The sequence below is a fragment of the Hippocampus guttulatus genome, chromosome 1 (genome assembly GCF_054856545.1).
Source record: "Hippocampus guttulatus isolate MCC_2025c chromosome 1, RoL_Hgut_1.0, whole genome shotgun sequence".
NCBI classification, from domain to species: domain Eukaryota; kingdom Metazoa; phylum Chordata; class Actinopteri; order Syngnathiformes; family Syngnathidae; genus Hippocampus; species Hippocampus guttulatus.
In genome coordinates this window covers 32,170,254-32,183,994 of record NC_141261.1, presented here as the reverse complement: position 1 = coordinate 32,183,994, position 13,741 = coordinate 32,170,254, and the positions used below count along the sequence as shown (strand labels likewise).

Here is a 13,741-nt window from a genome sequence, read left to right as displayed (position 1 = left end):
ATGCAGCATGCTTCCACACGCAACATGCGCTCCCCCACATACACACTGAATGAAGTTCTGTAGCTTCCTCTGATCTGGGCTGGCCTCAAAGGTAACGAGAGCAAAAACCGAGATTGGGGGAGAAAGAATGGAGAAATGATGAAGCTACGCATCAGTGAGCCTTGTTTTTGGTGTGGTTACGGCCAACAGTATTCCCTTTTTTGTTCTCATTAAAGAGTTTGTTGCTTGCTCGCCGCTTGGCCTGACTCATTCTGCAACACCCCAATACAGATACTGAGATGTGAGCGTCGCCGCTCAAACATACACGCTCCGACCCGTTATGACCATTTCCAAAAATTCTGATTTGGCGTTTGCTTTAATGGTCTATTCGTGTCTCTATTCGAGTCACCACCGATTCGTGTACGGTCCTACTTATTATGTTGAGAATGGCAAACAAGATAATGAGGTGCAGCATAGTCCGCAAAAGACATTATGGCCCAGATTCACATGTAAAAACTCTCAGGTGCCAGCAGAAAGACCGGTGCTGCAATCAAGCTTTAGTGATGCTTCACTCAGAGTGGAGTCGCATAGCAACAGCAGCTGCTTGCAGCAGAAGTGTTGAGTGTCTCTGGTTAAAAAAAAAGCACCTAACACTGAAGCTGAGATTTTCCGAATATGAATGCAGGCATATGAAACATCGCCATTGTACTTGTCCTGTTTTTGTCAAGCTGGGTTAAAACTGCTTGGTGAACAGAGCTGCCCCCAATAACTGACCCAAATAACCGCATGCAAACCACGAAAAGGCACAAAACAGCCGAGCCCGGGCCCATGTTGGAGAAACTCACGGAATGAATTCTTTCTGATGTCTTCCTCCTTCCTCCCCGCATGGCTGCCAAATGACATACTTTCTTTTAATTCATCAGCAGCAGGCAAGTGATGGCGGGAGCGTGGGAGAGAGAGGCGGGATGCAGAGGGAAAAAAAGTGTTTCAGCATCAAACACCCGGTCTTGGGTACCATGGGGAAAATCTTGACTTTTCTGTACACTTTTACATTATTCACTTATGTTTCCATGATCTTTTGAGGAATACACAACAGCGGCCATGCTCAGATGACCGGTAAAGTCCATCACTCCTCTGTTTCATTATGTCATTTATTTTGTAATATGTGTGAACTGGATCAATCCTTTTTGCTGCCATGATCAGCTTTTTTTTCGGAAACAGTCATTAACACACAAAAATGATTAGCATTATGGTGAAATTAACATGACCGCATCTTTCCGCATGCAAGGACGCCCAGCTGTCTCTGTCCCTGGAGAGAACACTTCTGTGATTGACTAAACCACATCCGTGCACCCAAGTCAAAAGAAATCACACGGGTAAGTGCCAGAACAGCTGTCTGTTGGCAAGGAATCACACAAGCATGTTCAAATGGCAAATTAATAGTGTTGGCTCCGTACAGGACATTTATTAAAACAGTCAGCTTCGATACACTCTTGTGTTTTGAACATCATGGGGAGATTCAGATTAGTGTCAGCAACGTTTTAAAGAAAACACTACATTGTCTACAATATGGTGTTGTGACCACCACAATCATTTATAAATGTATCAATTACTTTCGAAGTCATCTTGAAGTACAGTACTGCATATGAAAAGGTTCCTCAATTTATAATCTAATCGTGTCTGCCCTCTGCTGGACATGAAAGTTATCTACAGAATATATGGCTCTCTCAAGTGTGAAGGAATAGTTGGACCCATCGGCCCCACATTCACAATTGGAAGCTAGCTCGATAGATCTATGGATAGACGTGTGGAGATCTCATTTAGGCCTTCTCATCATCTATCTGTTTGGTACCAGACATGGGTCCGCTTTCTCTTCCTGTATTGGTCTCTGATGCAAAACATGATTACTGTATATTGGCTACGCTTTTTCCAACATGTCTGCTTCCGAGTGTGTGTACATGTGAGTAGTTTCTGAAAGCTTGTGGTTTGGGTGTTGTCGTCATTTCCTCTTTCTTACTGCAGAACAATATGAACTGAATAAAGGTGTGACATCTATCGTGAAGTGAAGTGAACTTTTTTTTTGTCATGTACTGGTTCCGACTAATTGACTTTAAGGGCCAAAAAGTGTGAAGCATCTTTATTAATGAAGACTTGTTTCACCTTTATATTGTATTTATTTACTTTCATAATGGGGTCAACTGTTTGGGTATATTAGTTTAATTGCATTTGTTCATTCACTGGATCATCACTTTGTCTCAATAAATGGCTGTTGGATTTAAAAGCCAGGTTCTGTAATTTGTAAATAATCAGGAAAGGGAATCATATCTGATTTTTGTGGGTGAAAAACACCGCACAGAAGAAAGACTTAACAACGACAAACACCGAATTTTGCTGAATTAAAACCTTCTGTAATTTCTTCCTGTGCTCTGCACATAAAACTACGATGAACTAATATATTTAGTGCTTGGTGAATAAGGAAACAAAGTTCAGAGTTAATATGTTGGGGAAACTAAACGTTAGAAATTAGCTTTTTTTTTTTTTAATTGACCGAAATAGCACAATTTTTGATCCTTCGATGTCGGCTCTTCCTATCATTGTGAAGCAGAATTCACCAAGCGTTGGATTGTTCACCCACTAATAGGGAACGTGAGCTGGATTTAGACCGTCGTGAGACAGGTTAGTTTTACCCTACTGATGATGTGTTGTTGCAATAGCAATCCTGCTCAGTACGAGAGGAACCGCAGGTTCAGACATTTGGTGTATGTGCTTGGCTGAGGAGCCAATGGTGCGAGGCTACCATCTGCGGGATTATGACTGAACGCCTCTAAATCAGAATCCCGCCTAGACGCGGCGATACCGTAGTGCCGCCGCCCCCCGGTTGATCAAGGTTAGCGGGCGGGGGGACACCGCTCCCCGTCCGCGCGGAAGGCCATTCGACACTGGGCTGGGGTGCGCCCGGATGATGGGGGCCCCCTCTCTGGTTTATCACATCGCATGTTATGGAGAGCATGGTGCTAAATGACCTGCAAACGACCTAATTCCTCTTATACGATCAAAGATCTAAAGATTTCTACTTGGAATGGAAAAACATTGTGGTTAACCATTCATCATTTCGATTGGTATGTGCGTCATCTGGTTCGTCCAATCACTCGGCCTTCCGGAAATAAGAAGAACGATATAATATCGGAAATGCGGCTTGCGGATTGCAAAATAAAATGCGTAAAACTAAACTCAATTTGATTTTAAGTACTTTATACACGAGAAAAAGTGAAAAATATATTCACCTACGTTTCTGTCAGTACGTGAATGTTTAAATGGAAGTCTTTAAAACTGTCCAGGAAATGTATTTTTTAATGTTCGGGCGGAAATGTTCGACTTTAATACGAACTTGACACTATGACAATTTTTTTGAAGCAACAACGAAGCGACTGTTCTGTAAACTGCGGCCATTTCTTATGCTGACGGTTTTAGTATAGTTTTAGGTGTTTGTGAGATAAAGCATTTTCTGTTTTGTAAACGGGACAAATTCGGAACTCTCTTGACTGGCTTGCTCTGCAGTTGTTTATTTTCACGATGGACCCAACAAGTCGATACCAAGTGGTAAGTACTGAGTATTTAATGTTGTGGTATTTGGCCTACATGACCAACCACAGTAACCCAACGGGGCCCTGCCACCAAGGTCTACCATTTAATTGGGACGCCTTATATGTTGTTCTTTCAGATGTCCAATCTGGTTTGGCGCTGTTAGAAAGAAAGGTTTCTCGAATTCCGTTGCGCGTTTGTTACAACCAGTAAGGTGAACACTTCCGCGTATGCTAGGCTAACCGTAGCAAATTGGTTCTGCCAACAATACACTAGTTCACCTGCGTTCTTTGTATTTTGCAGTTTTGTTGTTGTTGTTGAAAGTGCCAACGCCTTTATTTCCCTGGACAGCGTCTTGATTACAGATGTGATGGAAAGACACGTTTCATCGGCAGGTGCCAATGATGAAACGTCGTATTTAAACATGGTTGCCCAATGCCCATGTCGTAAGATGCCTGCCTTCGCCAGCTTGAAGCGGGGGTTGGTTCCAGTTACACAACACGGTGATATGAGCTCTTACTGTTTAACTACAATAGCATCTATGGTGTGGTTTGTTAGATACGTGATTCAGATCGTTGTGTAGGGTACACAACGATCTAACCCGTTTTGTGCTTTTTTTTTGGCCGAGAGGAACTTGTGTGAGTCATTACCAGCAGCCTGGTACAGCAGGTCACTTAAGTTGTCCCCGGTTAGGCTGGGCAGCCTTTTGTTCGTGGTATTTTATTGACCAGAGAATATCAGCGGTATTGGACGTTTGCCTATTCACAGGCCTAATACTACAGGAAGCTTCACCTCCAATATCCATTTGACCAAGCATGCATCCGGGAAGTCGACATGGAGAGATGGATGAGAGCTGGCGCTAAAATAAAGTGAAACTGTAGAGAGGACTAAATCGGACAGGGGAGTTAAAACAATCCTTGCCAACTACCAAAAAAAACCCCAGCTGGTAGAAAACCGCAGTTGTTTGTTTACATGCAAACCCATCTTGTAGCAACCGTGAATGTCATGTACGGTGTGATTTTGAGATTATTATTTCAGTATCCTGGTCCTAGACATCTGTAATCCCGGTGCCCTCATACTGGTTGTTGGAGACTGTAATCCTGCTCCTCTCTCTCATCAAATAGCAGCCTCACACAACAAGTGCAACACGGGAATAAAACTCTGCACCTCTACATACTATTTTGATTGTTGACTTATGTTTCGAATAGCCCTTTGTTAGAGCTGCGGTTTTTGGTAAAGTGCTTGAAAATTGAGTTGAATTGTTTAAAAACTGAGTGAGTGTATTTGTGTTAATGGAGAGACAAATGTGGAAATACATGAGCCTTATTCAGTGAGTAGTTCAAAACAATTGTCACGTTTCAAGTACAGTACTGTCGTCTAAGGCAGACCCACATGTTGTTTGGGCACCGAAGTAGGCTCGTGATGAAGCTTTGAGGATTTATGTAATATGTGCGCCTTGACCAGCTGGCATTTATAATTGATTTTAATCTCCACGGTTTTCATTATGGCTTCTAAAAAGATGGTTCGTAGATCATCATCCCTGTCACCAGAGTCCGGCGGTGTTAAGGAGGTTGCTTACTTCCCTTTGGGCAAAAGTACAGCTGTTAATGGGGAGAGAAAGGTCTAATTGTGGAATCAAATTGAAAAAGAAGGCAAGTCAGCATGCTACATCACATTTCCAATGATAGATTGATTTATGAGTCAAATTTCTCCTGTGACCAAGCTTGTAACTCAAATTACATTCGATAAATTTCTCCATTGAAATGGGTGGGTGTAAAAAAAATCTGTTCCAATCACCAATAAACTGCCACAGTTTTTTTTCGTGTTTGTGGTTGGTAGTACTGAGATTTACATGCAACACAAGTGTGGCATGGTCACGTGCCTGATATCGTCCTCATTTCCATATTAATATCCTGAATGTACATATCTTGAGTTCAATATCATAAACATATTGAACTCATCCCAGGATATATCTCCTTGTGTGCGTGTGTGTGTGTGTGTATATACAATCTCTCTCTCTCTCTCTCTCTCTCTGTATATATATATATATATACATACACACACACACACACATGTATATATAAAAAAATATAAAAATCTGATCCACTTATCCTCACAAGGGTCACAGGTGTGCTGGAGCCGTGTCTTCGAGCAGCAGTCGGGATACACCCTGAACTGTTTGCCAGCCAATCGCAGGCCATACAAAGACAAATGACCATTCACGCTCACAGTCGCACCTAGGCACCACACCTGTACTTGGCCCATTGCCTGTGGTGTGGGTCTGCGCTGTGGTAGTGTTGTGTGAGTAGCCGACTCAATATGCTGCATTCATACATTCGGCGCATATTGCACATTTCTATGTTCGAGAACTAACATAAATTGACAGATTTTGCTTTTCTTTGCCGTTATGGCTATGAAATGGGTATTAAGTGTAAAAGAAATGGTCTTAAATAGGTATTAAAGGTCTTAAATTAAACTTGAAGAAACCTGTAGGATCCTCGTTTGTTCAAAGATGCACTCATGTCTAGAGACTTATGTCAAAGTTTGTTTGATTGCTCTATTAAACACTTTTGTGTCTTTTTTGGTTTATTTGAGTTTCCCTGACCAACAGAGTCCAGCCATCCTGTCACACTTGTTGTCCTCATGTTGGTCATCTTTGTCAGCTGTACATCATTTAAATACCAAACCATGGAATTACTGAGGGTTTCCTGTAAAAACAAAAACAAAAGATTTAATGGTTTCTTATTTTGGTTGCTTCCAATACTGTGCCAGGCTCAAGTCATCCCTTGTGGATTGGATGGTGTTCTCACAGCTATTGTCTGAACTTTCAGCTGCATAACGAGGATGACTCCTCTGAAGCCTCCGGCAGTGAGCAGCAGCCCTGTGCTACCCCCCAGGCTGGACCGTCGCAGGACCAAAGCCAGATGCAGATCAGCGTGCTACCTGCATCTCCACCAGCAGAAGCTGGGGGTGCAGATGCACCTCCGCCCCCTTATGCCCATATTGACCTGGGTGCAACTGCCGCGGTGCAAGGTTTGTACTGTATCGCCCCTTTTCCACCAACAAGTCCAGTTGCATTGAGTTCCTGGTTATATAAATTCCTGTTAATACGCAGTTCCTGTGGCCCAGCTAATTGGCATTTCCACGGTCAGGTAGTGCAGGGCAGGAAACACAAATGAGACTGATGTCGTGTTCAGGGGGGGGCATTGTGCTAATGTATTACAATGCACATGACTGCCACCCGATGGCTATTAAACGTCAATGCAGTTACCAGAAAATGATTCAGACAGTGACTTTTGCAGCTTGTGTATTTCAGTATATCTTCATCTAGTGTTTAAAAGGGCACACATCAACATGAATGAAATTTACCAGGGCGGCCGTGGCGTTGCAGGAGACTGAAGTTCTCTGTAGCATATGATGGACAGCTCACGATGCCTTTACTTGAAACTGTCTCAAAATGTCCCTCCAGAACAGCTATTAATCAAAATCCAAGTAAAGAAAAAGGTCAGAGTTTACTGTAAAATTCCTATGGGTTTGTGATGTAAGCATTACGTTTCCATTATAACATTAACAGTTGTCTTTTTAACATGTCAGCGCAATTATACAAGTATAAATTCATTCAACATTCAATACTTCATTATTCAGGTAAAAAAAATTCCCCTGAATGTAAACACAATGTTTACATCTAAACTGAATATTACAGTGGCTCCCAAAGGTGGATAAACTTTCCATTAAGAAATCCATCCATCCTGTTTTGTGAATGCCTACTGTTGGTGAGGACACTTGAAAAAGATTAACATTTTCAGTGCGGTTTGGTCACTAAAACACGTGCGCACACTGTTTGTTTTTTTGATGGAAATGGCTACAAATTTAAACATACTCAAAGGAAATAACGCAGAATATTGTTGTGAGCATTTCGTGGAACAGTGCGATCGCAGAATCCATTGCTAGACTAGTTGGTCGTACCATTTGCTCACTCGATGCTCATTTCCACTATGGCTGTTTGTGATCCGGGAGCTTTTTCATTAGTCTTGTTTTAAATTAGCAGCTTCCACTGACTTGTTTTGTTGTGTGAACATTATGTAACTAACCTAGCTCGGCAGAAATGAGCTGGTACGCGGTTGTTCCCTGTCACAGATTCAAAGTTGCACTGGATGTCTGTCCCTGAAAATGCTCTAAAGAGCCTGGACCTCTTAATCTGTCCGTCCAATCCATTCACTTTTCTTCCATTCTTAAAATATTGAGACTTGCCAGGACCGCTCGTCAATACTGCAGACTAGAATTTAGGAGTTAGCTAATGGTGGCCCAAACAACACACCAACAAGTTCAACCAGCATTTATCAATGCAGCACGCCCATTTAAAAGTTCCAGCTATGCCCAGAAAGAGCCTAGTGGGTCAAAGGTGCTTAGAAAGCTTCTGGGAATCTCTTTACCTGGGTAAACCGTTTTGGTGGAGACAAAGGGCCACGATAAATTGAAAAGTTTTTCAAAATGTTCCTGTAGTGGGGTTCATGTAGCCCCATTGGTTGTTTTGTTGTTGAAATCTCTGTAGACTGATTGCTGGTTTCCGTTAGAGTGTCACCATAATATGGCCTGTGTACTTTAATCTCTCCTCTTAAATTCTTTTACGACAGAGACAAGTTTCCAAAGTGACTTCCCAGTGCCACCACCTTATAGTGTGGCCACTTCGTTGCCCACATATGATGAGGCGGAAAAAGCAAAAGCCGCCGCCTTGGCTGCTTCCACTGTGGAGGTGATTTCGCGGGTGCGAATCCATTTTATTGCTTGTTTTCTTTCCACAAATGTTTTGTTGATTTGTTACTGTGTTTTTCTCATAATTACCTGTCCATGAATCACCATCAGGAGGATGAATTTATTCCCAGAGATGATTTCAACGATGCTGACCAGCTTCGAGTTGGGAATGATGGAATCTTCATGCTGGCCTTTTTTAGTAAGTGAGAGAAAAAAAAAATCCTAAATGTTAGGAAAAAAATTACCATAACGTAGCATATAGCAGCAAACATAATTTTATGTGTTTTATAGTTCAGATGACATTGGGAACATTGTGAAGTTGTTCTAAAATTTCATTTTGAATGTGGTTCAATTAATTTGCAACACCATGATGCCCCACAGGGCCAACGCCCTGCTGTGTTTAAAGCTATTCATGAGCTTTAAATTTCTTTAAATAATCTTTAAATAATAATTAGCTCTTTAGTTTCCCATTTATGAAGACTTAAGAGCACTTTCAACAGTTAAGGTCAGCGGTTCTTAACCGGGGTTCGATCGAACCCTAGGTGTTCGGTGAATCGTCTCAGGGGTTTGACGGAGCCTCCGCCATGAAGGTTAAAACATACCTGACTCAAGATGTCAATTAGTTATGACACCCCCGCTTGGCCATCGCTGGCTGCAGATGATCACATGACATTGCTTGTCCAATCAGTGCTGCGGGAAATTTTGTTCGCTCAGTTGTCACCATGTGACTGTCGTGATAGTACGTCATACAATTGGGAAAAAAAACTATACTTATGCCATGTAATTGTATTTACTTTTTTCTGTTTTTAATAAATGTGTTTTTTAATGTCTTGAATTTGTAAAAAATCATATATTTATTTTTCACTAATGAAGGGTTCGGTGAATGTGCATATGAACTGGTTGGGTTTGGTACCACTAACAAGGTTAAGAACCACTGGTTTAGATGGTGTTACTTGTGAAGAAAAAAGCTTGACATGTCAAATCTCAAGTCAGATTGTTTTCGGTTCGTCTTGCAGGTTTTTGCTCAGCCCACCTCATGCTTTTATTTTTGTCTCCCTCTAGTGGCCTTCTTGTTTAACTGGATTGGCTTCTGTTTGTCCTTCTGTTTGACCAACACCATTGCAGGGCGCTACGGCGCCATCTGTGGCTTTGGCCTCTCCCTCATCAAGTGGATACTCATTGTCAGGGTATGTGATGATGTTACCCCTAACCTGTTGTGGTCTACATAAATATTTTGCATTTTTCTTTTCCAGTTCTCTGACTACTTCACTGGTTACTTCAATGGTCAGTACTGGCTGTGGTGGATCTTCCTGCTGCTCGGTAAGTTCAGACAATTCACTTTGGATGGCTATTCCATATACTTTGTTGACTTAAAACCAATCCGTCCTACCCATCGTTATTTGAAAGGTCTGCTGGCACCCTAATTGCCCTCTCCTTTTCAGGTCTCTTGCTGTTCTTCAGGGGTTTTGTCAACTACCTAAAGGTCCGCAATATGACCGAGAACATGGCCTCCTCACACAGAACTCGCCTCTTCTTCCTGTATTAACAAGGTAAAAGAAAATCTAATTAGTCTAACTGAAGGGTAGGGTCACAATTGCCGCGGGGCCACATGGGGCACACGCTTTTTAGGCAGCTTTATATGACAAAAATGCCATTTTAAATATGGACAAAACATGTGCATGGCTGGGTTTTTTTCTGTTTTTTTATAAACCAATGGCCGTCACAGTATCTGAATATAATATTTGTCCTAATACATTTCGCTATTCTTGAATCAAAGACCTAGCCTTCCAACAACAAAGGGTTTGAACAAACGAAAAAAAATAACCATCCATCCATCCATCCATCCATCTTCTACCGCTTAGCCGGGGCCGGGTCGCGGGGGCAACAGCTTTAGCAGGGAAAAAAATAACGACAATCAAAAAACAACCACAAACTGTGATTCCCCAACAATGCAAAGGGTTGGCAAGCATAAAAATGACCATTCAACAAAGGCACAGAAATTATATTATTCAGGTACTATTTTAGAAGTCATTCTAAATCGGCAAAAAAGATATTTGGTTTACTAAGGTCGTTGTTTAAGACGTGCCCTGTTAATGTGTAACTAAGCAATGTCTGCCATCTAGTGGTGACTGGTGATCTTCCAACTTAACACTGTACAGTGGACCCCCGCTATTCTCGGGGATAACAAGCTGGGCCGCGAATAGCAAAAGTCCACGTCTAATTGACGGCCATTGAAATGCATTGGGAATGTATTTCTTTTTATTTTTTGACCAAGCCTGGAAACTCTTTAACCTTCAATATGCATTGTCCATGAAAAGTGGGGGTTTGTTGCCCCAAAAAACAAAATAAAAACAAAAAACAGGTGAATCCACAGATGTCATACTGCGAGTATGTGCGGGACCACTGTAGTAGAAGTTTATCATATCCCTATCCTCCCATCCCACAGGCTGCCATTTGGCTATGTCTACTACCTGCTACTGTGGGCCCTCATGATTTTTTTGGTGATTCTCCGCAGGGTTCCGCCCCATCGCCATTCCCTTCCATTGAGAAATCCTACAACCACCATCCACCCGCACCCTCGAATGACCTGCCAGGCCATTGTTGCAGGGAAGAGGAAGAAGGGCAGTAAAGTAAATGTACAGAGGCAAGTACAGTTGAAATGCATAGCAAATAGATGTAGATTGTAGTTGTGCCGGCCAGCCAATGAACTATTCTGATCAAGTCTTACTCCATCCAGGATGTAGCACTGTCACTTGCAGTGGCACTGCCTACATCCTTAACACCTTAGTCACTTTCACGTCGGTCAATTTTGGGCTATTCATAAATGTGCATGTAGGAGCAGGTTACATATCGCGTGGTGGTTTACCATGGAAGACTGAACATTAATCAGATTTTTGGCATCAGACAGTTGAATTTGACCTGAATCCTTTTGATCTTAGGTGAACAAAATAGCATTTTAGCATGTAATGGTTAACAGGATGAATTTCAGGATTTTATTCCTGACCTATGCAGCACCAGCCAGGCAATTAAACTGGAGGAGGGCTACTCTCACTGCTGTCATTTCTGATACGAACAAAAAGAAAAAATGATCTGACCATCAGCTCTGGTCGTGGGTGTTCTCACGGGTGATCATCGAGCATTGAGGGGAAAAAAATGAAACAAAAAAGCTTCTGAGCCATATTGTGCTTCAGGAGTTCTTGTTAGACATGGCCAGAAGGCAAGAAAGTTTTACAAGTCCTATGCAATTTAGTTACCTACAATAATAGTTGTGGATTATGAAGTTATGGTAATGATTGATGCGGAAGGTTGGCAATACAACAAAAAATTTTACTGGCCATGCATTTAACACGGATATTGCTCTGTACTATTATTACTATAAATGTCTGTCCTTTTCAAGGAAGTTTTTTGTGGCAATGGGAACAACCCAAATGACATGAACACCTACTATTTGCTAGTTTGTACTTAAAAAAAAAAAAAAAAAAATCAGATGCCATTGTTCAGTGTGTTGAGAGCAAGTGATGAGCTGAGCCTGTCTGGACAAAGTCAACATCAACCTGAAAATCAAATGTAAATACCAGCTTAATACCAATTCATATTTGCACTTTGAATTTCTGTACAGTGTAATTTGAGTCTGCCTAAATTGATGTGGTGGTGGAGCAGTTGAAAAATTAGAACTGCTTTCCATGTTTTTCAACTTGAATTCTTAATTATGTGAAATACTGCTGTTTTGTTTTTTCCATTTTCTTTTGCACTTTTTACTTTTCACACAGATTTTTTTCTCTTTCTTTTCTCATCTGAACTGTGACTTTTTAAGTATTGCCAAACTTATAATCAATCGCCTTTTTCCGCCCTCAGCCTTTTTCAGCGATATCCAAATTTGCTGCATGATTGATGTGCTTGAATGATTAGCAGGGATATCAGGAGTCCACCGTTTATTTACAAAGCCATGAACCAGTACTCAGAACAAATGAAATAAAATAGCACTCATTTTGTTGAGTTTTGCTTTAGCAAATGTAACTTGTCATTTATTGTAACTGGAATTAATTGATGTATTGGAATATGCCAATAAAGTTTGAAAACAAAGCAAGAATGTTTATTTCTCTCCCAGTGTGAGTGTCGATCCTTGATTGAGGCATTGTTTTCATAGCACAAAAAAAAAAAAAAGATCCCATCGCCAACAAATTTATAATGGGAAAATGTTCAGTGCTCTTCATCTGTGATTTACCGTGAATGAAGTACAGATATTGCCATTTTGAATGTAGAGAAATTCCTCACTATGCACCAAATTTGAACTGGATCTTGCTTGGCCAATGTGCCAAATACCGTCAGCAGAACGTCATGGAAATCAACGTGTTTATTTTCTCTACTGCTTATCATCACTTGGGTCATGGGTGAGTTGGGCCCCTTCCCATCTGTCTTTGGATGAGACTGGCTCGTTGGAAATTGGAATTACTGTCTAGATGTAAGATTGTAAATTTCCCCATTTTGGGACAAATAAAGGATATCTTAATCTTAGATTCTAGAATAATGACTCAAGTCAAAAGTAGGACACCCCAATAACTTCAGTAAATAGTGAAGAAAATATACAAGTATTCTAGTACCTGATAATTGGATGCATTTCTTTTTGAAAGATTGCATCGTTGTCAAATTAGGCAAAAAAGCAGGACTGTGCAAATGCAACTCTTGCCACAAGTATCACTTTAAAACTAGTGAGTCAAGTTTTATGAATTTGCAAGCTCGGCAATGTTCACAAATGTTCCTAAACACATTTTCTTTTTCCCACGTTCGACAAACATGCACAATAGGTTAATTGATCACTCTGAATTGTCCCTATGAGTGATTGTGAGCGCGAATGGGTGTTTGTCTCTATGTGCCCTGCAATTGGCTGGCAACCAGTTCAGGGTGTCCCCCGTCTACTGCCCGAATACAGCTGTGATAGGCTCCAGCATGGCCCGTGACCCTTCTGAGGATAAGATAAGAAAACCTTTATTTGTCCCACAATGAAGACATTTGCAATCTACAGCAGGAAAATTGAAGAGGGGGGGGGGGAGGTACACCAGGCACAAAGTTTTCCATAGCTGCGGAACTCTGCCCAGCTTCAGGCTCAGGTTGAACATGTGCTGGACAATGTCACACAACTGGTTGGAGCAAGTCCTGAGCAGCCGGGAACTGATCTTGTCCAGACCTGCTGCCTTCCTCACCTTCATCTTCTTCAGTTGGTTCCTCACCTGCGCTGTCGTGACAGACAGGCAGGAACCAGGAGACAGACTGAGGGTTGGGGGTATCGTGTCATGAGAGGGCAGTTGTTTGTTGTTGAAAGCTGAAAGTGAGGGGGGGCGGGGGGGGTCCACAGTGAGAGTGTGTGCAGCTGCAGGGGGTGCTGGTGGTTGGGGGGAGGCAAAGACGTCTGGTCAAACCGGTTGAAAAA

The 13,741-nt window shown here is 41.8% G+C and overlaps 1 protein-coding gene across 2 annotated transcripts; it reads left to right on the top strand.

The window, feature by feature from the left end:
- Positions 1–3,367: 3,367 nt before the first annotated feature.
- Positions 3,368–12,396, top strand: ndfip2 (Nedd4 family interacting protein 2). Of its 2 annotated transcripts, none has more exons than XM_086126318.1 (8): positions 3,368–3,579; positions 6,393–6,594; positions 8,196–8,314; positions 8,425–8,512; positions 9,376–9,500; positions 9,567–9,633; positions 9,756–9,863; positions 10,829–12,396. In XM_086126318.1, the coding sequence occupies exons 1-7, from the start codon at positions 3,553–3,555 to the stop codon at positions 9,857–9,859; spliced, it is 732 nt and encodes a 243-aa protein (XP_085982444.1). In that variant the 5' UTR covers positions 3,368–3,552; the 3' UTR covers positions 9,860–9,863; positions 10,829–12,396. The 2 variants fall into 2 exon arrangements, with proteins under 2 accessions (XP_085982444.1, XP_085982439.1); XM_086126313.1 differs by having other exon boundaries at positions 3,370–3,579; positions 8,196–8,326.
- The last annotated feature ends 1,345 nt before the right edge of the window (positions 12,397–13,741 follow it).

Coding starts and splice junctions, on each gene's coding strand:
- ndfip2 (XM_086126313.1), top strand. CDS start 3,553: ATGGACCCAACAAGTCGATACCAAGTG. Junction 3,580..6,392: donor CAACAAGTCGATACCAAGTG/GTAAGTACTGAG, acceptor CTGAACTTTCAG/CTGCATAACGAGGATGACTC. Junction 6,595..8,195: donor TGCAACTGCCGCGGTGCAAG/GTTTGTACTGTA, acceptor CTTTTACGACAG/AGACAAGTTTCCAAAGTGAC.